This window comes from Argopecten irradians, chromosome 4 (assembly GCF_041381155.1).
Source record: "Argopecten irradians isolate NY chromosome 4, Ai_NY, whole genome shotgun sequence".
In the NCBI taxonomy this organism is placed as follows: Eukaryota; Metazoa; Mollusca; class Bivalvia; order Pectinida; family Pectinidae; genus Argopecten; species Argopecten irradians.
This window is the reverse complement of record NC_091137.1, coordinates 25606615-25633847: the sequence shown is the minus strand read 5'-3', so window position 1 is coordinate 25633847 and position 27233 is coordinate 25606615. Positions and strand designations below refer to the sequence as shown.

At 35.4% G+C, this 27233-nt stretch overlaps 1 protein-coding gene across 1 annotated transcript; it reads left to right on the top strand.

The window, feature by feature from the left end:
- On the top strand, positions 1-27233 carry LOC138321095 (sodium/mannose cotransporter SLC5A10-like). The gene is made up of 17 exons (XM_069264513.1): positions 1-138; positions 413-573; positions 2947-3049; positions 3773-3844; positions 4156-4260; positions 4447-4506; positions 5688-5792; positions 6380-6485; positions 11510-11590; positions 12195-12400; positions 13961-14096; positions 14560-14667; positions 15002-15152; positions 23133-23301; positions 23688-23903; positions 24312-24462; positions 25875-27233. Exons 3-17 carry the CDS (start codon positions 2969-2971, stop codon positions 26090-26092), a joined length of 1965 nt encoding a protein of 654 aa, XP_069120614.1. The 5' UTR covers positions 1-138; positions 413-573; positions 2947-2968; the 3' UTR covers positions 26093-27233.

Below are 27233 nucleotides of genomic sequence, written 5' to 3'. Positions count from 1 at the left end.
AGGAAGTCCGTAAGCCTCGCTTTCAATACATGGTAGCGTACGCGTGGTACTATCATTTTCGGAGTTTGTATCGATAATGATCAAATATCAGTCATTTAAACTGCGTTACACAAAACAAACGCGGTAGTAATATTGCAGGTAAGGATGATATGGTTTCAAAACTCTAATATTATTGTTTAAATGGTTCGCGATATAGTCAAATTAGTATCTTCTATTCGGGTTATCAATATTTAAATTTACTTTATTTCTTTTTATAGTGTCTAAAGTATATAATCATGATGTTATATAGATATTACGTGAAATCATCCTCCAACTGACTCGTTGGTATTACCGAATGTGACATGTATGTAGACACTGTCTGTTATAGACTAGTGAGTAGTGTTTTTCTACATTCCTTACATAACAAAATCAGTCTTGATTGACGCGCTCTCATGTTTCACAACCGTGCACTTGTTCGAGTCGGTGGAGTAGACCGGACCTAAAACCTGATAAAAAGCGACCCTGATGTTGGAGGAAAGTGTGTATATTGGTAAACTCTGAGAAAGCCTAAGGAGGTCCGAACACAGTGACCCGGTATGTATATACGTAATTGATGCTGCACGTGTCTCCCATCTGCTCGACATACATCTGGCTAGAAGAGCTTTGTCCTACAGATAATATTTTACTATATAGACGATGGAAAACTGTCATAGTCTCTCCCGTTATTTAATGGTCACGCAACTTATCATAATATATCGACAGATGTGTGATATAAAAATATTGATAAGAACAGCCTATTATTTTCAGATTATAAAATTATTTTGAATCGTAAAATCTAAAAATGAATAAAAAAGATATACTGAATCTTTGCCATGATACAATTGATGCATTAAATAGCTTTATTTACCTGAACTTGCATAACAGAACATTTATTATACCGTTCACAAGCAGATCGGTGTGATAGTTTGTAAATACAATGAATAATGTTGTGCCAGCTCACTATCGACACGTGAAATAAAACAGATATCAATGATGTCTATCCATGGGTTGGTTGGTTGGTGTATGCATTTCCTATTAAAAGCTAAGGTCAAGGACGGTCTCTCCTGTATTCAATGTGCTTGTGTATTGTATGAGGCTGCGATCGATATGTTTGCGCTGTGTCTCCTTGCGATAGCGGAAACTCTTGCCTATTTTATAGTGCTATCTCACTGAAGCATACCACCTAATTATTTGACATGTAAACCAAATGAAATTGTCGTCTTGGTAGTTTTAAAGCCAAACGTCTTCTAACTTATATTTAAGATAAATAAATTATCCATGCTAACCTTTATTTTAGGAAGTAAAATTTAAAGGAAAAATTCGTGAATATCTTAAGATATACTCAGGCATTAAAATTCTATGTTATTTGAATATCTAGATGTCCCCTTAAGTTCACTTTCTATGAAGGTTTTGTAGATATGAACCAATTTGAAGTTTTAATGTTCATAGTATGTCAATCATAGTCTAAACTTGCATGAACTTACAACACATCATTCGGGCTATGGCAGATGTGGTTCTTCTAGTTTGTCACAAAGACTATCATGGTATAGGAATATTCCATATCAGTCTTCAACTTCATTGTTTTAACATATTATTAATACGCATACGTTGACAAGTTAATTGCGAGGAAAAGGTACGATTTCTGACCAGTATCGTTAACATATATGCAATGCTTTGACAGGGGCGTAGCTTTCTATATAAAAAAGCCCGGACTTGCACATAAAAATCCCTAGTATGAGTTAATCATAGTCTTGTAAAGTTAAAACAGCATCAAAGTAAAAAAATAACCTAAACTTAGATGATTTAATTAAAATTAATGACACTGAAATATACCCGTGCAGATTTGGAAGTCCGGAAATGGAAACCTGAAGTCGAATCCGTTTATTACTATCAACCTACGGGTTCTAGGTGTAACGACAAGGTGGCCTCTTCAACCTTAAACCGAAAGACACGCAAAGTCAATGGCCGACAGATGAAATATCGAAAATTGATACATCGCAAATTATAGTGACACAGAGTAGATTCTACTTAAATAATCCGCTAAACCTGCCTATATTATAAGACTTTTTTTGCCTATAATATATACACATGTAATCTATATATTAGGTAAAATATAATTCATTAAAAAAAACTAATAATATAATAGGCAGATATAGCGGACTAGATTCTATTCGGTCCTCAAAATAGCAATTAGCCAGCTTATCTAGATATGGGATTATTGTTCCAAATTCCCAATCCAGAGTAAATGTACAATCTGCTGACCTACACTTTTTGGAACGATATAGAGAAATAGAAATTCCCGTCATGACAGGCTTTATGAAGACAAAATTTCGTATACTGTATTTTTCTACCTTTCTACCAGTGCGACTTTTATGCTTTGTAATATGTGTCGTCGTTTTTAAATGCATTCACTTCTTTCACATATATGAATAATTCGATTTTTACATATATGTAAAAAAAATCCGTAACGTAAGAAAGTTCCGACCATCTATCCTCAAATCCCATTAGAATCACTCAAGATACATTTACGATGAGATTATCATGAGATTTTGATATATGCAAATTGAACAGAAGCGAATAAAACATTAACGCATACTTATCTTGTACAGGTAGGAAACAGACATAATAATTTCATTTAATAACTATAGTTTAGCAATACAAAGCATCACAAAATATCATATTCGGGGCTAAAAATCCTTTAAAACCATTCCACTTTCCGTCGGAGGGGGCGGGGGGGGGGCTTCGCCTCCCTGAACCCCCCAACCAGGAGGGAGCTACCCTGGACCCGCTGGCTTGACCCCAGACTAACGGATCTAATAAAAGTTACAAATCGTTTGGTATGATTAGTTCATTTTCGATTTGGAATCCAGTGTTGTTTTTTATGCACAATAGAAAATCAAAAATTGTTGTTATGTTTTTGTTCATCAGGTCTGCTAGCAGATGAGTCAATATGGCGAGCCGATTAGATCACTGGGCAGACATTCTGGTCCTGTTTGTTTACTTCGCTGTAGTTTTAGCTTTGGGATTATGGGTAAGATTGAAAACTGACAAATGCGTTTTAGATAATAAAAAACAAGGGCATTTCTTAAAGCGAATTAAAGTTTTATTTTTAACTTTGCTATTTTAATTGAAACTGTTTCATGCATTAAGTGTTATGTGTGTGAACGGCGGATACAAGGTAGGTAAACCAGCATTGTATAATTCCATATTAAATGTTAATCATTTAGTTACCTTTAGTTATGTTGATATTTCAAAACATCTCTCACCACCTGGACAGTGATATATGACTATATTATTATCTTTATGTCACCCTGCTTTTGTTTTATGGTATACACAGGACTATTGAATAAACACAATTGAAAGAGTTTGTTGAAATGGATCTCATATGAGTTGCTTTGTGATAAGAAGTTGACCAATGATATTTTATACATGCTCTTTGTTATATCACAAACTTTTATGCAATTAGCGTTAAATAATCCCATATTAAAACCACGAGTGACATAGTTAGTTTCTCAGAATACTATAACTGTTGATAATACGGACAAAACATTTTCAAACGGCGGATTCCAGTTCGTTTGTTCCGCTTCTGTCATTTGGTGACATCATATAACGTCACGTACTGCTATCGACGTCATGATATACATGCTCGTCCTTAGATTAATGACATTGTCATATGGCACAGTAAAAATGCCAGTTATGTAATAAATACTGATGTGGTTTCTTTTAAAGAATATATATGAACTCTCTTTTATAGACCATGAAAAGACCAAACCGTGGAAATGTACAGAGTTATTTCCTTGCTGGACGTTCAATGAAGTGGTTTGTGGTAAGTGCGTGTGGATACAAACAACATTTGACGATATCTTCAGGAAATGGATTTTAAAACAATGTAGAAGAATTTACTATGTATTGATTGATAATTTTCAATGCGCATCAAATGATTTGAGACCATAACAAAACCTCAACTGATTCGCCCACTGCCAAAGTCCTGTGTGCTCAGGGTGTAAATGACAATATGCTTCAATAATGTTGCAGCATAATATAATATATCATAATATAGCATAATCTTCTTGAATATTGACAAGTGACCTTAAAGTTGTCTATTTCATAGACTCTAAGATGCATCTTCCATTCCAGGTGGGGGCATCAATATTTGCCACAAACATTGGAAGTGAACATTTTATGGGATTAGCCGGTGCCGCTGCGTCATCTGGGATAGCCATGATATTGTTTGAATGGCTGGTAAGTTCCATGCATATTCATACAAGTTCCCTTTAGTGATTTAAGCATGGAATCATACAACGGTCAGTGGAATTGTCTTTCTTCAAATCCTTTGTTTTACTCTATATCCTACCATGCCTTTAAATTAACTTAATAATCATTTCTCACAATTTCGATATTGACGCCATCTCGACATTTTTGTTTTAGGCCATATTCCTCCTTGTACTTTGTGGATGGTGTTTTGTACCAGTATACATATCTGCTGGGGTAAGTCAATATATTTAATACACATGACATTACGTTTGTTTAACTCTAATATATTTTATATTTATTGGTAAACATGCACAATATCTTCATATCGGACAATTATATTTTCCATTACATTTAAATAACCTATATTTTTATTTATATTGTCATGATAAGTATATCATAACCCGATGAGTTTAAAGATATCAATGCTTATAGTTATTTTTCAGACTACTTGACAAAACGAAATAAATTTAAACATACGACTCCATTAATTTCCAAATCAACACGTAACTTCGATGGCTCTATTTTTGCAAATTTTTGTGAGAATCCGCCATCCGCTATCCGGATTCGCAACTTTTTGTGAGAATCAATGCGGACTTACACAGTTTGCAAAATAAAATTTCTTTCATATCCCGATGAAATTTAAAAAAAAAAAAGAATTCCAAAGACATCCATGAGATACCGAATTCAACCGAAAAATTCGAATTTCAAATAAGGTAAACCTCATACAACATGGAGTTTTATATAAGTGTGTGATGGTAGTGGTCCAGTCAGAAAGCTGCGTCCGTGACAGAAAGACAGTGATGTTACAGAATCCACGAAGGAATTACCCATGGCAACCCAGTTCGTACTAAATCTTAACTGCAGTGCGTTTTCGTGTGCATGATCTGATGGGATTAGAAAGTACATTCCTCGTGTCATATCCGCTTGTATCATTAGTGTGTGTGAGGTTATGTAACCACCAACAGACTTCATAGCAAAATATTGTAGGCCAACACAACACGTGCCTGAAAGACTAAGTAAACATTTTAACATGATTGTTTAAACAAGGTGAAACTTAATCAGTTGATATAATATACGAAATATGATCTTAGTTTTTGTAAGAAAATATGCAATTGAATACAAAATGAGCAAATGTGCTATCCCATTCAGTAAGATATCAAAATAATTGTATCAATGCTCTGATGCAGTGGATATATGTAGGAATGATGCATCTATGTCTCCGTTTTTGCTGGTTGATGATTGGTTGAAAAATCATTATCAGTACTACCTACTACCAAACCAATATTATTTTTCTCATTTGAAAATCGTTTCTATGTTCTCTCATACGACAGTTTCACATCGCTGTGGACTTAAATAAATAAATTAACACTGTTGTCTACGTTCAAAACATTTTGCACATGGCACATCTCTTTTAGGTTTACACCATCCCAGAATACCTAAAGAAACGGTTCGGAAGTAAGAAAATCCGGAACTACTTCGTCATCATGACCTTGACCTTTGCCATTGTCATCAAATTGGCGGTATGTTGTAAAAATCTGAAGCGTTACCTTGATTTAGACAAATCCAAAAAGGAGTGTATATAAAATAGTTATAATTAAAAGATAGTTATTGTCAGTGGTTTGAGTGCGTCATGTAATTCATTTTCTCCGAAGAAAACATATCGTTTTACCCAAAAACAAATATGACATGATTATCAATACTTAGCCACAAAAAGCATATTTTCTAAAAGCTAAATCCACTTGAAAGAAGAACCACCTGGTTTTTAATAGAGTCAAGATTCATTAATGGATATTGATGAGATTTATACATTTGTATATTAAAGATATTTAATTGAAAGTACAATCATGCCTTTATTCAAACCCTGGCACTAAAAAGGCTACAAAAATTGAATACACGAAGATACATAACGAATATTCATAACGACCTTTCATATTTTCGGAAGACAACACATGTATCTGTATAAACCTTAAAGAACTACAATATTGAATCTACGGTGACTATATGTCATAGATTAACATTTCAGTTATTCAAATTGTTCGTGTTCCAAATGGTTCAATTTCAAGTTAAATCAAACACATAACAATTCATTTGGTTATTTCCATGACAGGCCAACATGTTTGCGGGGTCGTTATTTATCCAACTAGCTACAGGATGGAACATGTATTTATCTGTCACCGTGCTGCTGGTAATCACAGCCTTGTACACAGTGCTTGGTAAGTAAAACAGGTATTTATCTGTCACCGTGCTGCTCGTAATCACAGCCTTGTACACAGTCCTTGGTAATTAAAACAGGTAATCATAGCCTTGTACACAGCCCTTGGTAAGTAAAACAGGTAATCACAGCTTTGTACACAGTACTTGGTAAGTAAAACAGGTAATCATAGCCTTGTACACAGTGCTTGGTAAGTAAAACAGGTAATCACAGCTTTGTACACAGTACTTGGTAAGTAAAACACAGCCTTGTGTACACAGTGCTTGGTAAGTAAAACAGGTAATCACAGCCTTGTACACAGTGCTTGGTAAGTAACACAGGTAATCACAGCCTTGTGTACACAGTGCTTGGTAATAAACCAGGTAATCACAGCCTTGTGTACACAGTGCTTGGTAAGTAAAACAAGTTATCACAGCCTTGTACACAGTGCTTGGTAAGTAAAACAGGTAATCAAAGCCTTGGACACAGTGCTTGGTAAGTAAAACAGGTAATCACAGCCTTGTACACAGTGCTTGGTAAGTAAAACAGGTAATCACAGCCTTGTACACAGTGCTTGTAAGTAAAACAGTAATCACAGCCTTGTACACAGTGCTTGGTAAGTAAACCAGGTAATTTCGTCACGTGCGCTGGTAATTAAGCCTTGTACACAGTCCTTGGTAAGTAAAACAGGTAATCACAGCCTTGTACACAGTCCTTGGTAAGTAAAACGTGTATGTATATGTCACCGTGCTGCTGGTAATCACAGCCTTGTACACAGTGCTTGGTAAGTAAAACAGGTAATCAAGCCTTGTACACAGTACTTGGTAAGTAAAACATGTAATACAGCCGTGTACACAGTGCTTGGTAAGTAAAACAGTAATCACAGCCTTGTACACAGTGCTTGGTAAGTAAAACAGGTAATCAGTCACAAGCCTTGTACACAGTGCTTGGTAAGTAAACAGGTAATCATCCTTGTACACAGCCTTGGTAAGTAAAACAGGTAATCACAGCCTTGTACACAGTCTTGGTAAGTAAAACAGGTAATCATAGCCTTGTACACAGCCCTTGGTAAGTAAAACAGGTAATCACAGCTTTGTACACAGTACTTGGTAAGTAAAACATGTAATCACAGCCTTGTACACAGCCCTTGGTAAGTAAAACAGGTAATCACAGCTTTGTACACAGTACTTGGTAAGTAAAACAGGTAATCACAGCCTTGTACACAGTGCTTGGTAAGTAAAACAGGTAATCACAGCCTTGTACACAGTGCTTGGTAAGTAAAACAGGTAATCACAGCCTTGTACACAGTGCTTGGTAAGTAAAACAGGTAATCACAGCCTTGTACACAGTGCTTGGTAAGTAAAACAGGTAATCAAGCTTGCACGTGCTGCTTGGTAAGTAAAACAGGTAATCAAAGCCTTGACACAGTCCTTGGTAAGTAAAACAGGTAATCACAGCCTTGTACACAGTCCTTGGTAAGTAAAACGTGTATGTAATGTCACGTGCTGGTAATCACAGCCTTGTACACAGTGCTTGGTAAGTAAAACAGGTAATCACAGCCTTGTACACAGTACTTGGTAAGTAAAACATGTAATCACAGCCGTGTACACAGTGCTTGGTAAGTAATCAAGCTGACAGTTGGTAAGTAAAACATTTTATCTGTCACCGTGCTGCTCGTAATCACAGCCTTGTACACAGTCCTTGGTAATTAAAACAGGTAATCATAGCCTTGTACACAGCCCTTGGTAAGTAAAACAGGTAATCACAGCTTTGTACACAGTACTTGGTAAGTAAAACAGGTAATCATAGCCTTGTACACAGCCCTTGGTAAGTAAAACAGGTAATCACAGCTTTGTACACAGTACTTGGTAAGTAAAACAGGTATTTATCTGTCACCGTGCTGCTCGTAATCACAGCCTTGTACACAGTCCTTGGTAAGTAAAACAGGTAATCATAGCCTTGTACACAGCCCTTGGTAAGTAAAACAGGTAATCACAGCCTTGTGTACACAGTACTTGGTAAGTAAAACATGTAATCACAGCCGTGTACACAGTGCTTGGTAAGTAAAACAGGTAATCACAGCCTTGTGTACACAGTGCTTGGTAAGTAAAACAGGTAATCACAGCCTTGTACACAGTGCTTGGTAAGTAAAACAGGTAATCACAGCCTTGTACACAGTGCTTGGTAAGTAAAACAGGTAATCACAGCCTTGTACACAGTGCTTGGTAAGTAAAACAGGTAATCACAGCCTTGTACACAGTGCTTGGTAAGTAAAACGTGTATGTATATGCCACCGTGCTGCTGGTCATCACAGCCTTGTGTACACAGTGCTTGGTAAATAAAACAGGTAACCACAGCCTTGTACACAGTGCTTGGTAAGTAAAACAGGTAATCACAGCCTTGTACACAGTGCTTGGTAAGTAAAACAAGTAATCACAGCCTTGTACACAGTTCTTGGTAAGTAAACCAGGTAATTATCTGTCACCGTGCTGCTGGTAATTAGAGCCTTGTACACAGTCCTTGGTAAGTAAAACAGGTAATCACAGCCTTGTACACAGTCCTTGGTAAGTAAAACGTGTATGTATATGTCACCGTGCTGCTGGTAATCACAGCCTTGTACACAGTGCTTGGTAAGTAAAACAGGTAATCAAAGCCTTGTACACAGTACTTGGTAAGTAAAACATGTAATCACAGCCGTGTACACAGTGCTTGGTAAGTAAAACAGGTAATCAAAGCCTTGGACACAGTGCTTGGTAAGTAAAACAGGTAATCACAGCCTTGTACACAGTGCTTGGTAAGTAACACAGGTAATCACAGCCTTGTGTACACAGTGCTTGGTAAGTAAAACAGGTAATCACAGCCTTGTGTACACAGTGCTTGGTAAGTAAAACAGGTAATCACAGCCTTGTACACAGTGCTTGGTAAGTAAAACAGGTAATCACAGCCTTGTGTACACAGTGCTTGGTAAGTAAAACAGGTAATCACAGCCTTGTACACAGTGCTTGGTAAGTAAAACAGGTAATCACAGCCTTGTGTACACAGTGCTTGGTAAGTAAAACAGGTAATCACAGCCTTGTACACAGTGCTTGGTAAGTAAAACGTGTATGTATATGTCACCGTGCTGCTGGTCATCACAGCCTTGTGTACACAGTGCTTGGTAAGTAAACCAGGTAATCACAGCCTTGTACACAGTGCTTGGTAAGTAAAACAGGTAATCACAGCCTTGTACACAGTGCTTGGTAAGTAAAACAGGTAATCACAGCCTTGTACACAGTGCTTGGTAAGTAAAACATAGCCTTGTAATGCTTGTAATAAACAGGTAATCACGCCTTGTACACAGTGCTTGTAAGTAAACAGTGCTGGTGCTTGTGTAACAGTAAAAACAGTAATCACAGCTTGTACATGCTTGGTAAAAAGTAATCACGCTTAAGCCACAGTGCTTGGTAAGTAAAACAGGTAATCACAGCCTTGTACACAGTGCTTGGTAAGTAAACAGGTAATCACAGCCTTGTACACAGTGCTTGGTAAGTAAAAAGGTAATCACAGCCTTGTACCAGTTTGTAAGTAAACACAGTTGTACACTGCTTGGTAAGTAAAACAGGTAATCACAGCCTTGTGTACACAGTGCTTGGTAAGTAAAACAGGTAATCACAGCCTTGTACACAGTGCTTGGTAAGTAAAACAGGTAATCACAGCCTTGTACACAGTGCTTGGTAAGTAAAACAGGTAATCACAGCCTTGTGTACACAGTGCTTGGTAAGTAAACCAGGTAATTATCTGTCACCGTGCTGCTGGTCATCAAAGCCTTGGACACAGTCCTTGGTAAGTAAAACAGGTAATCACAGCCTTGTGTACACAGTGCTTGGTAAGTAAACCAGGTAATTATCTGTCACCGTGCTTCTGGTCATCACAGCCTTGGACACAGTCCTTGGTAAGTAAAACAGGTAATCACAGCCCGACATATTACCACAAGCCCTCCACCTCTGGGAGGCGGGTTCGAATCCCATGTGGGGCAGTTGCCAGGTACTGACCGTTGGTCGGTGGTTTTTCTCCGGGTACTCCGGCTTTCCTCCACCAAAAAACCTGGCACGTCCTTACATGACCCTGGCTGTTAATAGGACGTAAAAATAAACAAACCAAAAGCCTTGTGTACACAGTGCTTGGTAAGTAAAACGTGTATGTATATGTCACCGTGCTGCTAGTAATCACAGCCTTGGACACAGTGCTTGGTAAGTAAAACAGGTAATCACAGCCTTGTACACAGTGCTTGGTAAGTAAAACAGGTAATCACAGCCTTGTACACAGTGCTTGGTAAGTAAAACAGGTAATCACAGCCTTGTATACAGTGCTTGGTAAGTAAAACAGGTAATCACAGCCTTGTGTACACAGTGCTTGGTAAGTAAAACGTGTATGTATATGTCACCGTGCTGCTGGTAATCACAGCCTTGGACACAGTCCTTGGTAAGTAAAACAGGTAATCACAGCCTTGGACACAGTGCTTGGTAGGAACAAAATGCAAAATAATCATCTCGCTGAAAAAAGTGCGAACTACATGTATAAATACCACTTAAATATCAGGATTACAGTATAATGTTATTGTGATAATTGAACATAAACATTTTGTAAATATCGAGTCTATGCTATTTTCTATTGAGCAATATAAAGAGTTTTAATGTGAAAAACCTGGCCCACATTGACGTTGTACTCGCAGGGAATAAGTTCATGGTTCGAAGTAGATTATGAGAAAAATCATTATCTGTGATAGCAAACATGAGAAAAACGAATATTGTGTCCTAAAAGTAAGCATTCTAGTATAATGTATCATCCATTTAAATTCATTTTAACAGTCTAGAGACTAAGACAACTTTCCGATTTGTGCACCGATAAATAAACTATGTATTTTGTCATCCTTATGTAATAAAAATTAACAGATACGCCTTTTTCATTCTGAGAAATTACGGATTTCGTTCTTATGTAAATAATGCCCTTGTTATGATTTTGATTACCAGGATATTTCCTTTGATCTTTTGCTTCTGTTACGTACAGGTGGCCTGACAGCAGTCATGTACACAGATACACTACAGACCGTTATTATGATGATTGGCTCCTTTATATTGGCCGGTATTTGTAAGTAATTATAAACACACTCCATTTTGTAATTACAAACAAAGAATTTCATATACCGATTTTATACCGACAACATATATCTCAACCAAAATATCGAGAAATTATAATATAATTATATAAGGAATAAAGCGTATATTAATACACTTTGTTGGATGTGGTTTTGTTGGATGTGGTTTTATCTTTTAATCAAACACAGTTTTAAGATTTTTTTTAAATCATCAATTCACCCTTTTTGTGTTTCACTGTCCTGAAAAAATAGGGGCGTAACACGAAGTCATAATTTGTTATTATGCAGGGGACGGGATAACGCCATATCAATTAAATCATAATAACAATGAGGACCTCTGTGGTAACAACACAATAGTAATATCAACTCGGGGCTTCTTCAAATGAAATTAATGACACCTGATTAGAATCTCATTGACATATGTTCATAGCAAATTGATAAATGCTTTGGAAAAAGTAATGGATCTACTGAATCAGTTTTAATGTAGAATGATGTAGATGTAATTCAAAATTCATCTTTCTGAGACACAAAAACGATGTAATTGTTATCAGCATATATGAGGGTGTGCTTTACAAAAATATATCATGTTCTTTTCAGGTTATCATAAGATTGGAAGTTGGACGGAGTTGAAGCTACAGTACATGGCTGCCATCCCTAGCGTTCTACAAAACAACACCACATGTGGCTACCCTAGTGCGGACGCCTTCTCACTGTACCGTGACCCTATCCATGGTGATATTCCATGGACAGGACTGTTGGCTATGACTACAATGGGCAGCCTGTTTTACTGGTGTGGCGATCAGGTAATCTATAGAGATACACGTTCTGTAACAAGACAAGGGGTTTCAAACAAGTCACCGCGTACTTCATTGACAGTACTTTAACAAAATCAGACATGTCACATCGTCATCATCTTATCGAACCTTTCAATTCAAACTAGGATCATCTTTCCTTAATCGGGAATGTCGCAAAAATTATAAACATTTATGGTCTTTATAAATAATACATTCACTTAGTTTATCTATCACAACGTCAAACAACGTAACATGCACATTATCAGACGTTGTTTTGGTAGCAAACTTTTTAAACTTTATAAGGTCAATATAAAGCGTTTACAATCCAACAAATATGATAGATTGGAGATGATATCCGTCCTATCTTTGTATAATTCCTTTAACATTATTATCCATTCCTTATCAGTTATTACCAGAAACATATATACATAGAGATTGGAAACTCCTTCTTTGTCTATGTTGACAGGCAGAGGGACCTCCAGTTTATAGGTATTTTCCCTTGGCTAACTTCTTTTTAGTATATTCCTTTAAACATGATATTTTTGCATCAACACAAAGTTTAAATATTATATCATGGTTTGATGTGATCAGTTTTCCCAATTGATGTTATTTAATATGATTTTTGAAAGTATTAAAGCAATTTTACCTGATTTTTCGAAAATCAGGCATTCAAAACCGGAAGTGTAATTTGTTTTATTAATATATAAGTTAAAATATTATTTTTTTCTTTCCAAAATCTTACTCAAACCATCTGAAAATTACTGAACTTTTATAACATATCAAAGTTATTCTGCTTTATTTAACTATTTAAGAGTTTATCTAAAAGCCCATAGGGACATACAGAGGTACATCTGCCTATCGTAAAAATGGCGAAGTTGCCAATCTCTATGTATATATGTTTCTGTTATTACTTACCGATGATCGTAGACGTACTACATACACGTAGACGGACGCGTATACGATAGTTATCAGGGGGCGTCTCAAAAATTAAGCACACCGTTATGTTATAGGGACAATGTGGAGCTTATATGTATTTGACAATGTTTAGGGGTCTAGAAATAAGGAACATCTCATTCTTAATAAAAAAAGGTAATTTTGATATCTCAAATCAACGTATTCCATGACATTACGACAACATTACCATGACGTAACGACAATTCTGTGTTGATGTCACGACAATAGCATCATAATATATTACGTCACTAAGTAAGCATTATCATACATAAACGTTGTACATGATTAAGCGTATAGGGTTGATAAACAGACTCCTTTTAACCAATTAGTGTTTGTTCAAGTTTGTGCTGTCGCATATTGAGGATTAGAACGAGAGGTCAATCATATCGTAATCCACGCATGGTATGTACATGTGTTTTAACTTTTGATACGACCCCCGAATACGCGTCCGTCTACGTGTACGAGTACGACTACGCCCAGAACTGGAGATGTCTAATAAGGTCTTAGAAGGGGGTAATGTATGGTGCATCATTTTTCGAAAGTACTGGTAATATTTGTGTCTTCTAAATAATCCTTTAGTCAGAAGATTACTGACGTATTACTATTCTATCCTAGGTTATCGTACAGAGATACCTGGCCGGCAGTTCACTACAGGGGGCCAAAGCGGGAGCGGTATTAGCCAGTCTCCTCAAGATTTTACCTATGTTTGTCATGATTATTCCCGGACTCATCAGCCGAATACTCTTCACAGGTTTTGTCACTGCCTAGTAAAACAGCCTTGTAATTTATCCTGTTTTGCAGTGTATATCTACCTAAGTTTTCATATTACGGTTTCAATTTATCAAACCAATAGTTGAGAAATAAATTGCTTTAGAGAGGAAGCATATAAAGTGTTTCTGTGAATTGAGAATATAAATTTATTCATGAATTGAGAATATAAATTTATTCATGCTAAATTATGACATTGTATTTTTATCTATTTTTTTTTCATAAAATAATTGTAGGTACCTATAAAACATCAAATTATTGGAATTAACTTTTAAAATATATAACTGTTTACTATATAAAGAATAATAAAGTAAAAGGTCAATGATTTTATAGACAAAGTCTGATGCTACATCCAACTGATTCACTAAAAAAATAGTTAAGTTTGTCGTTTTACAATATTATATGACTGCTGTTAATGGTTCAGTTTTACGATTCATTCTTTCAAGACGAGGTAGCATGTGTTAGCCCTGAGGAGTGCTTGAGGATATGTGACAACCCAACGGGATGCACAAATATTGCCTACCCTAAATTAGTGTTAGAATTACTACCGACAGGTAAAATGTATACTCTTAATCCTACGGTTAAACGCTAAAATGACTGAAGGTTAAAGTTACGTTGAAATTAACAAATGATCCCCAAGATATTGTTCAATTTATTCTTAGATCGTATCTTACCTCATCCCATTAAGATGCTTAGTATCTTAACACGTACATTATTATTTAACATAAACATAATTATTTTAATTTTGAATTTAATTAATTGAATAAAATTATAATCGATTAAAAGCTGTTTTTCATGAAACATCTTTCAAGTAGAAAGCCTTAAACCAAATACAGGCACTTTTGTGTGACCCTGGCAATACCTATTTTGAGGTTGGTTTCTTGACAGGAATGAAGGGTTTCCTGATGGCGGTGATTATGTCGGCTATAATGAGTTCTTTGACATCTATATTCAATAGTTCCAGTACTGTGTTTACACTTGATTTGTGGCGACAGTTACGACCCAGGGCTAACCAAAGAGAACTCCTCATAGTGGGTAGGTAAGTAGACGAGACTCCTTGTGTGATCTACAACTCAGCTGTGACCCTCCATCTCCTCCCCGAATATCAGACGTGAGCAAGCATGTGTTTGTCAGAAAGGCTTTGTAGAGATTTCAGACGTTTCCTTATTCTACAATTTGCTTGGCCCTGGATGGTATGCGTAAGTTTTCACTACCTCATGCAAAGCCAGTAATTTATGTCTAGTGGATGTTTCTGATCGATCCATACGAAATGCTAAATAATGCCGTAAACAAATTATTTTTAGCGACAACAACATTTCGCAATTTTTGTTGCGAAACAGGTTCGCGAGAGGTTTTGCAGAAAGAAAATTTAATAGAATCTCCTTTCAATTTTTAGAAAAGTAAGGATATATTTGCTTTGAGTAAACCACACTCGAAAGAAAGTTGAGTATTTAACTATCCAGCAGAATTTTGACTCGTTAAAGTTTGATTTTTTAGGATAAACTCAATATCGCTAAAAAATGTGATCCACAAAAAGTACAGCTTTACAGTATCATTAATATATAACATGTTATTCCGATTATGGCATGATGGCAGAGCTGGTTATTTACCTGAATAAAATTCATAAAACAATTAGAACCTGTAAATAAGTTTCCATTCATTCAAAAATAATATTCTATGCAGTATAAATTCTTATAATAAGACAAGTAAGATTTACTTATAAATAGAAGTACGGTGATAACGAAATAGTAAGCATGTAAATTTATCATTTCTTGCATAACAAGAATACACAAAATATGTACATTTATATCAAGAATATACAAATATGTAGGGTGAAAAATATTTTTTTTCATTTACGTGCTCACGTAAAACGTTTACGTGCTCACGTAAAACAGTTTGCGTAAGACAAGAAATATTTTTTTATGTATGATGAAAAATATTTTTTTATGTAGGACGAAAAATGTTTTTTTAATGTAAGACAAAAAATATTTTTTATGTAAGGTGAAATATATTTTTTTTTTTTACTGTTATTTCTGTATAAATAACTGTATGGTAACGGGATACGGAACCGGTTGTTTGGTTTCTACTTCCGGAACATAGGTACCCCGAAAAATTAGTTTGGTACGTGGTAAATCGCTTCAAAAACTTGACATTTTTTATTTATTTTTTTTTATCAAAATTAGAACATTGATAGCTTTAAAATTTAAATATATCTAACAATTGATTGTGAAAATGAGAATAAAGTTTTGTTTTTAGACATGAAACTTTGATCGTATTTCCGTAAAAAAAAACTGAGAAAAATCCGTGCAATTATGAAAATATCTCAAAATTCATCGTGTCATGCATGAGCGAGACCTTCGCTGCAATCTCATGGGCTGACTTAAATGAAAAGTTGATATGCTCATTTCGTGACACCTCGTCATTTACCTTTAGCGTAACCCACACACAAGAGACACCCGAAGAGAAAATGGCGTGATGAATTTGTAGTGGACATTTACATGTTATTTTTGCAAGAAAGGGGGTTATATCGTCATTGTGACGACTTTTTATACAGATGTTTAGGAACGGACGGTAGTAAAAGTTTTGATGAACGCACTAGAAATGGGACTTTTTAGCCGCTAAAGCTAGGTGGAATATAATTTTTGAGTCTGGGAGCTTTCCTCCCTTTACGTATATTGTGCTATGTAGAATATGAATTTTACCGATTTTTTATGTAGACCCTTAAAACATCTGAAAGTGAACTGTGGGTACTCTGGTGGGTCCATTATTATATATACTGTAACGAATTCTCAGATCTAGCGTAATCCAGTTTTGATCGTGCCGAAGTTTTGAACAGCAAATCGAAGGTTTATTTATCATTTTCCCATTTATCTTGTTTTCCAAACTAAGTTCTGCATATTAAGTTACGCCTATATACTTTTCCATGTCCGTTTTTAACACAGTGTTTCTCTGCCTATTCACCCTCAACAGTTTGAAGTTTACAACAAATATGAATATCTCGGGGAACAATTTAAAAAGGCAGATGTCACTTCAGCTACATGAACACATGGTGCCAAGATCGTGCTATAATATTTTTTTCGTTTTCACTATTTGACTAATTGTGAATATTCTAGTATCAAAATATATTTTGTTTTTTTCTGTAATGGAAATTATGTATCTGCTCTCGTTGTGTAATATGTCGATTTAACTCCACGAAATGATAACACTGTTTCTACGTTATCCTATGTTTTTATTTATGATTCTTTTTAACCAGGTTGTTATACCGAACCGTACACAAATGACTACCAAACCGTACACATGTGATTTTGCGCTTCGTAACAAAATGCGAAAAAAATATATACTTGACAGTATATGTATTTATCCAAATCATACAAACTACTAGAATATTGATGAATAAGCTGAATAAGTTGATACCGTATTACGTATTTTTCATGACATATCTACATAAATCAGATGATGACAGTGACTATTTCAAAAGAAATTCTAACAAATGACACTGCTTGAATGGAATATTTTAAACAAACTTTAAAAGGTGATCATTTGTGTATGCTTTTGGATAGAAATAACAACCAGTCCTTAATTGTTACTGTGTATTTGCCAAGTTTTTCGTCCTATTGATTTACTTGTTTAGATTGAAACAATCGGGTTCGGATCCTATTACCATTCAGTGATATAAAAGAGTAATTATTGATTGGGTGTCAACAAGCGGAGATTAGGGCACTAATGTTGTACCGATGGTGTACCGATGTGTACCATACTATCATTAGTATCGCTGATATAAAATGATCTTAATCAACATATGTTATCGATATCATGGTGACATTCACTTGAATATATGTTGAACGTTATGTACATTGAGTTCAAAACCAAATTATCTTATTTCTCTTCGTTCTTTAATTGATTATTCTTTCATTGCATTTTATTGCTTCAGCGTCATTTAATTTATGTATATATCTTTGGACATTCTACGTGTTATCAGAAGCTATCGGCCAAGATTCATTACATATCGATTGGATTGGTGAAAATAAATGCGAACTCTGTGATAATAGCATGAAATGTGGCACACATGATATAGAGATAACAAATTAATTACAACCCGGGCTATTTCAAATGTTATCAAATCTGTTTAATCCATTTTCGTTATGATGAATATTTCAATACAATAAATAAATGTCCCTTTTTGACATTGATACGCTCCTTGTTACACACTTTTTTATATTTCCATTCTACTTTCAGTTTCCCGTTTAATCTATGTTAAACCAGATGGGCAATATCTGGCTATGAACTCCAATCTGGTCAAGCGTATGAATATTTGACGTTTCCGCTGCGTCACTGAGAATGTATACACTGTATACTTACGCCTATACATAACGGTCAAATATTTTTAAAAGTGGTTTTAAAGTTGTGCGGTCTATGAAATCTAATGGTATTATCGTATTGACAAAATAACATGTATAAAAAATATTATGGCATAATTTTCATTTGTTAGTTTGTTTCAAACCGTTTTGTGTTGAACTATATTCAGAATCTGATGCTATGGCTGTTCCGTTTATTGAACTTGGTGACGTCAACACTAGCGCAAGCGGGAAATTCAAAAGATATACATGTATAGTTTTGAATTTGATTGATCGTAATGGAAATATAAGTAATAAACTGTTACCAGATTGGACATGCAGTTGATATGAAGCCCATCCGTCCGAAAGATAAATATTCATGGCAACGGGCGCCATTCTATTTATCTTCCTTCCGGATGGGCTTCATATCAACTGTATGTCCAATCTGGTAACAGTTTATTGCTTAAGTATTATTAGTTATATAGTCAGTACTGACAATTATAAAGGCATAGAGGACCAGTAAGATTTATAGGGGACGCGGGCGTAGCCAGAAACCCATACTTTTTACTGACCCTCTATACCTTTTTATCGCACCTCGGACAGAAATGTCCCCGAATGATTGGCGGAGAGCCGTCACGTGGTGACCCCCTATCACTTTATAGGGGGTCAGTAAATTTTATTATGGTGCAATATGGCGGTTCTCGCCCTCGCTTCAAAATTTAAACACATTATCTTCAACTAAATATACCACTTCATTACCGTAAAACTATATATTTATTGTTAATTTTTGTGTAAAAATAACTTTAATCGTTTTAATTCTTCAAATTACATGAAATGCATTTTTTAAATACGAGTTGCTCCCCCTACGCCAGTTTGAAAGTTGATGACGCGGCGAAAGTCAAACGTAACAATTCAAGCGTTTTCTAGACTGTGATTATAAACAAATGGAGGTGTTCGTACCTACAGATCAATCTTCACTCTACAATCAATTTATCGGCATAACTTTTAAGTGATTATCTCAGCGAGAATGCACAGATGATCAAGGAGATTGTACTTAAAATGTTAGATGGATGTTTGTGTCACTCTTGTTTGTGATGCTTTCGATATACAGACGGTCTGGTGTCGTATTGAGGTAGGCATACTGTGCACATAGGAATGTCGAAATTATTGTTCATTTATGAATTATTCATTATTATTCTGCAGGTTCCTTATATAGTATATTTGAAAATTCTTGAAAGAAATACATAGATAAATATGTAGCCTAGGCCAATTATTTTAAATGTGTCGATTGTTTGTTATCATTCGCACAAGTATGATTTAAGTTTGATTTCAGATTCTTGACCAAACAAATAGAAAACAAGAATAAATAAAACCAATAAATGGTCCTCGATGCGATAAATTCGTTATATAGTCAGTTACTGACCTCCTATAAAGGCATAGAGGATCAGTAAGAAGTATAGGAGGCTCGGGCTACGCCCTCGCCCCCTTTATATCTTACTGACCCTCTATGCCTTTATAGGGGGTCAGTAACTGACTATATAAATAATAATAGGCGGTAAGTAACTGACTATATAACTAATTTATCGCATCGAGGCCCATTTATTTGTTTCGTTAGATCTTTGTTTCCTATTTTTTATGAATAATCTGGAATCAAACTTGAATCATGCTGGTGAAGGATATGAATAATAGCCACTTTCAGACGTGGCCCAGGCCTACATATCTATTTATATATTTCTTTCTGGAATCTGCAAATATGCCTGTATAATGAACCTGCAGAATAAGTACTGAATAATTCATAAATCAGCAACAATTTCGACATTCCTAGGCCTTGTGTACCGTGTTTACTGTACCTCAATACAACACCAGACTGGATGTATATTTCATCACAAATAAAAGTGACACAAGCATCCATCCAACATTTAAAGCCCAATCTAGTTGTTCATCTCGGAATTCTCGCTGAGATAATCAATTGTTATGCCAATAAATTGAGTTTAAAGTGAGGATTGATCTACTTTAGATACGAACCACTCCATTTGTTCATAATCACAGTCTTGAAAATGCTTGAATTAGTACGTTTGATAACGCGTTATCAACTTTCAAACTGGCGTATGGGAAGCAACTCATATGTTAAAATGCATTTAATTCAATTTAAAGTATCATAACGTTTCAAGTAAAGAAGGAGTAACAATTTGGGCCCTCTGGTGGCCATGACCAATAAGCTTTATTTTCTGTTAACAGATACCCGGGGGTTAGGACATCACGATATGACATATGATTAAGGTCAGGTCGGAGTCCCTTGTGAGTTATGGGGGGTTAAACAGAATGAGCAATTTTCTGTTTTGTCAAGATTTGTTGGAACCAAATTTTAATTTTGAATAATTTTTTAATGAATTATAAGGAATTTATATGTTAAAAATAAAACATTGTAGAAAATATAACTTATTGTCTAAAAAAAGGTCACAGTGACCTAATTTTGTAAAATGTCAATTATGTCAGAAAAAAGTTTTATCTGGTGCCATAATATACCAGAAAAATGTTGTATATCATTAAATTGTATTGAGCAATACATTTTTATATTATAAAATATAATATTAAAATATTTTGGATGAGATGGATTGAGGAGGGGGAGCAAGAGGGGAGGAGGATAATTTTCTTTAAACTTTAAAACACCAATAAATGTATTTCTATGTTCAGAAATAAAATAAACTGGCTCAAGTAGTATTATTTTTCTGTAAAAAAACGCATTTGAGATAATTTAATTATATATATCATACAATGCATATTTAAAACATTTACGAAATCATTATTGCATTTCAAAATTTTATAGCAAAGTAATTAAGCAAGTATATGACCCTCTGAACATATGCAAAAACATTAATTGGTGTTTTAAAGTTGGAAAATTATAAATCCCCCTCACCTCTCTCCCTTGCCCTCCCCTCCTCCTCCCCGCTCCAATCCTTTCAATCCACAATATTTTATTTTATAAAGTTTATAATATGCAAAAATATATTGCTAAATGCTATTTGATGTAATTTATATAGCATTTTGTCTGGTATATTATGGCACCAGATGGACTTTATTCTTGAATAATTGACATTAAACAAAATTAGGTCACTGTGACCTATTTTTTGACACTAAGTTATATTTTCCAAAATGTTTTATTTTTAACATATAAATGTTTTATAATTAATATAAAATCATTCAAAAATAAAATTTGGTTCCAACAAAACTGGACTCAACAGAAAATTGCCCCTCCTGTTTAACTCCCCATAACTCACAAGGGACTCCGATCTCGCCTTAATCATTGGTCATATCATGATGTCCTAACCCCCGAGTATATGTAAACAAAATAATGCTTAACAGTCATGGCCACCAGAGGGTCCAAATTGACACTTCTTCTTTTACACGGAAACTAAGAAGCAATATATAGTTTTACGATAATGAAATGGTATATTTAGTTGAAGAGAATGTGTTTGAAGCGAGGGCGAGGTACGATAAATTGCCAAATGGTCTTGTCAAAACAGTTAAGAAGATAAACAAGACCTCAATATATATCCACATCAATGTCTTCTCTATGCTTTCCTGAAATCACACTATAGAAACTACCTACAGGCCATCAAAGCCTATGTCAAAATCATCCAGTATATGGTCCACTTTTCATACTACTTCTCTTCCTCCGTCCTAGATCGCTGGGATCTGTCAGTACTATCATAGAGCGATTCCAAAATAGCATGCCTGGTACGCGGTTCTTTTGTGTGAAGGACAAGTGATCTTCAGTTGGAGCAAGTCGTTCGTTCACTCTTTGTGGGTTTAACAATTGTTTGTCTAGCTGTAATTACACAACTTTCATTACACTCAACTAAGTCTCCGCAGCTTTTTCTGATATTGAACTCTGAGCACACAAGACTGGTGTGACTTGGCCAAAACTCTGCCACACATCCCAGGCAATTTCCGTGGCTACTGAAAAAGAATACAGTTTCACATCTAGTAAATGCATCATGTCTCAGAAAAGCAAAACAAAGCATGTCTCAGGACTCGGAACATGCAATAGGGGCAGCAGGTACAATTCTAACGCCCTACCTGCAGGGGCAGTTTGAAGTTCTTCCCCGTACCAAATACACTCACAATGATTGTATTACAATGCTGCCAAAATAACCAGCAACGTCATCGTCTACTGCACGAAGATCACCTTTATACTTTCATCATCACATTGTCTGTCTCCGTGTGATTATATGATATTGGATGTTCTAGCAATATCCCTCTTTGTTTGATACGATACATGGTAGGTAGTTGACGGTAGTGTTGATGTATGTTGATAGCACTGTGATGAACATTTGGCAGGAATAGCAAACACTTTAACCTTGTTCTCATCGGCACACAGATTAGGATTGGTAATCATATCCATGCTTTTTTTAATTCATTGACTTAGTTACTTTTACATTATTAATAATTTTATGTATTATTTCCCGGAGTGTATAGTTGCTATAACTGTTTTGTGGTTGCCATTTTTGAAAATGGCTGCCTGACGTCATAAGCTAATTAGAAAATGGCCCGAGTCCTAAACTATGGTTTAGTTCCATGCTATTATAAAAAGAGTGCACAATTCTGTTATATTTCCGCACCAATCATCGGGACTACAAGAGTAACATAACATTAAAAGTTTTGTATACCCTATGTCATTACAGGGTTTTCGTGGTGTTCATGTGTGTGGCGAGTAGTCTGTGGTTGCCGTTGATCAAGGGTTCACAAGGAGGCCAATTATACAACTATACAAATATGGTTCTCTCATGTCTTATGGAACCAATGAGTTCAGCTTTGGCTTTGTCTGTCTTTTGGAAGCGAACAACAGAAAATGTATGTGTAAGAAGAAATAAACTAAACATAAGCGGAAAGGGAATTAAGGAAAATCATATTATTGGTAACTAACCTGCATCTCGATGGCGCTGACTGTTAAAAGGACATTAAACGTAATAAGCCAAACAAAGAATTAGAGTTCATATGTATACAGGAAAAAATATATTGCATTTTAAATGTTCTACAACATAATTTCCAATAATATAAATGCAGCTCTTCTAAATATTTCTGACATATTGGAACTCAATACATTATTTGTTTTCGATCTCCGTTTCTTCGATCTGAGGTAATGGAAATCTTACGGTATATCCTCTAAACCGCCAATGACACATCAGTTGTAATAGGATTACTTGTAATGGTATGTTTACGCTTTGATATATTTCCAGGGTGTATTCTATGGATTGTTAATATCCCATGCTGTGGGTGTCGTAAGACTGGTAATAGAGTTTATCTATCCTATCCCACCCTGTGGCACACCTGAAACAAGACCTGCCTTCTTGTACAAAGTACACTTTATGAACTTCGGCGCTATCCTCATATTCTTCAGCGGCATTGTCATCATACTACTCAGTCTACTCACCAAACCAAGGACAGAAGAACAGGTATGTTAAAATAGAATTTCATGCAAATGTTTTATAAAAAATAACCTGAACAAGTTATTGAATACATAACATGAAGTGTAACAGTTATGTTCATTCTGTAAAAGTATACATATATCAACACTAATTGTATCTCGGCTCTTCAGTGACAATAATGCTGCTCTAAAATATAATTGTGATTATTGAACTTTTTGTATATTGTAAATATATTCATCATGGTGACTGTGCTAACCTTATCAGGAATGTTTCTGTCAATTGCACTAAAGTCAGTACTTTTACAGTAACACAAATTACTTAACCCCTAATGCACCTTTAAAATTTAAGCCAAATATTGTTTTTCATTACTATAGAGAGCACACACTAAACAGGTATCCAATATCCTAAATTATAGAATAAATGCATGGTTTCTAGATGGAAAATGTGACCTACTGGACACGAATGAAGTTCCCGCCTTCACAGTTAACGAAGGGAGACTCTAAAGTGTCGGCAAGATGTGACGACGATGAATCACCAGAAAATAAACCCGATATAGAAAATCATAAAACAATCGATTTGGATGCCGGTAAGTGCATTAATTAATTGAATCACAGGTTTACGACGCGCAAAAAAATACTATAAATACTGAAAGGTTGTTTACTTAGCACTGTTTCCTATTTCCAGAAAATGGGTTAATTAATTTAAAAATGCTCTGAACACCACAAAAATCATCCGATCTGAATATTATTTAGCTTACATTGAAGACAATTCCTTGCTGGTCACTATGGTATATGATACGATGGGATTTTGGGCGAATTTTATTTCATATCGAAAATTGAATTACGAGGGTTCATGTAAAAATCGTTAGTCGGAAAAGTACACGCTACATCCCCAGGTCACGATTCCCTAATGAGCACAGACCGAATAAAATCGTCATTCATTCAACGAATGCATCCCTGAAGTGCAGATCCTCAATGTAAACTCACTTACTTATAAAAATTGCACATTTGTATCCCTTAGCGATCCCCACGCTCCATTTATTGTCATGCAGAACAGATGATCATCGATGTCGGCCATTTTTTGTCTGTCGTCTCCGATTTGATACAAGCTCTCTGATTGGTCCACTCGCCCCTAGGAGTCAATAAGAGAGCTTGTATCAAATCGGAGAAGACAGACAAAAAATGGCCGAGATCGGTGATCATCTGTTCTGCATGACAATAAATGGAGCATGGGGATCGCTAAGGGATACCAATGTGCAATTTTTATAAGTAAGTGAGTTTATATTGAGGATCTGCACTTAAAGGGTTGCATTCGTTGAATGGATGACGATTTTATTCGGTCTGTGCTCATTAGGGAATCGTGACCTGGGGATGTAGCGTGTACTTTTCCGACTAACGATTTTTACACGAATCCTCGTGATTCAACTTTCGATATGAAATAAAATTCGCCCATAATCCCATCATATCATATACCATAGTGACCAGCAAGAAATTGTCTTCAATGTAAGCTAAATAATATTCATATCGGATGATTTTTGTGGTGTTCAGAGCATTTTTAAATTAATTACCCCCATTTTCTGGAAATGGGATACAGGGCTAAGTAAACAACCTTTCAGTATTTTTTTTTGCGCGTCGTTAACCTGTGATTGAATGCATGATATTAAATCAAAGTCTTTGGTCCCATCAGCCAAACGACCAGGCGGTATAAGTTCTCAAAGGTAAAACGGGTGAATTAGTTGTCTTCGAAATGAAAATCGAAGATCGAAACTTGATATTGGCCATGCTGAATCCAATCTTCACATGTAAACAGCATAATATAAAGCCATACTTATTAGCCTGGGGAAAATGTTTAGAAATAACTGAACAGGGTTGTAGAGAGGAAAACTTAATGATAACTAGAGACTACTATACATGTAACACCTAATCATTTAAATTGCCAATGGTAACTATACAGTTTGTGTTTAATCAACTCTGTTAACTGATTTTATTTTATCTATAGAAAACCCCATGGATGCCAAAACAAAATCCAATGTATGGCGAGACCGCGTTTTATTCTTGCTTCTTGGAACATCCGATAAAGAACACAATATCATGGAGATGACCTTTGAGCAGAAGCGAAAATTCCTCACCGAAAACTCCAGGTGGATACCATGGATATCTGCCTCAGCTGTCGTTACTATGACAACCATTGTTTTCTTAATGGGTTATTTTCGATGATCACGATGAATGTCTACATGCAAACCACTACATAGCCGTGAACGGTTAATGATGCTCAAATTATCAAAGGCTTAGATCGAGACCCATAGATTCCGTATGTGTAGTGCTTTTTCTTAATTTTTAGTCACCGTACTAAATATATGTTTTATCCATTTAACTTTTTCTTTGCCATATATGTTGTATAAAACTTGACTTTTATGTTCTATATATCTAAATATAACTTTATATCCGCACTCGATACTCCATAAAGCCACACACTGTACTTAAACCTTGCAGGTCGCCAAACTCATAATGAATATTTTATGAAACCGCACTCCATGCTTGATCCTGACCTCACAGGTCGTCATACCCGCACTCAATATTTTATGAAACCGCACTCTATGATTGATCCTGACCTTACAGGTTGTCATGCCTGCACTTTACGTAATGTCCTTATGTTACCAACTGTTTCTCTCTTAACATATTGTTTAGTATTCCAAGATGAACGACTCTTTCCAGTATAATACTTTAAGATAAGTTGAAAATGCAACTCATTTTTGTTCAATTCAAGTTATTGTCAGGTTGACCTGTAACTTTTTTTCCACAATTTCACATTTTGAATATTGAACAGATATTGGTTTGCTGTGATTTAGGTTTTCTTGATTTATGAATCTGTATAAAGTGAAAGCCATTGTTGTAATGATCAAATGATACGTTGCAAATCTCAAAGACAGCGTGAAGAGAGAATCAGGTATCGTTGTCTTTTACATACTACATCTAAAAGGCAAATTACGTTCTGCTTTCTGTTGTTTGTTCTGCTAATAAACGATATTGTTTGATCAGAGTAACATAAATACTTTTGATATTTTATAATCTCGCTTTAATAAAACTTGATATTGGATTGCTGTGATTTAGGTTTTCTTGATTTATGAATCTGTATAATGTGAAAGATTGTTGTAATGATCAAATGATACGTTGCAAATCTCAAAGACAGCGTGAAGAGAGAATCAGGTATCGTTGTCTTTTACATACTACATCTAAAAGGCAAATTACGTTCTGCTTTCTGTTGTTATGCTAATAAACGATATTGTTTGATCAGAGTAACATAAATACTTTTGATATTTTATAATTTCGCTTTAATAAAACTTGATTTACTCTGTCA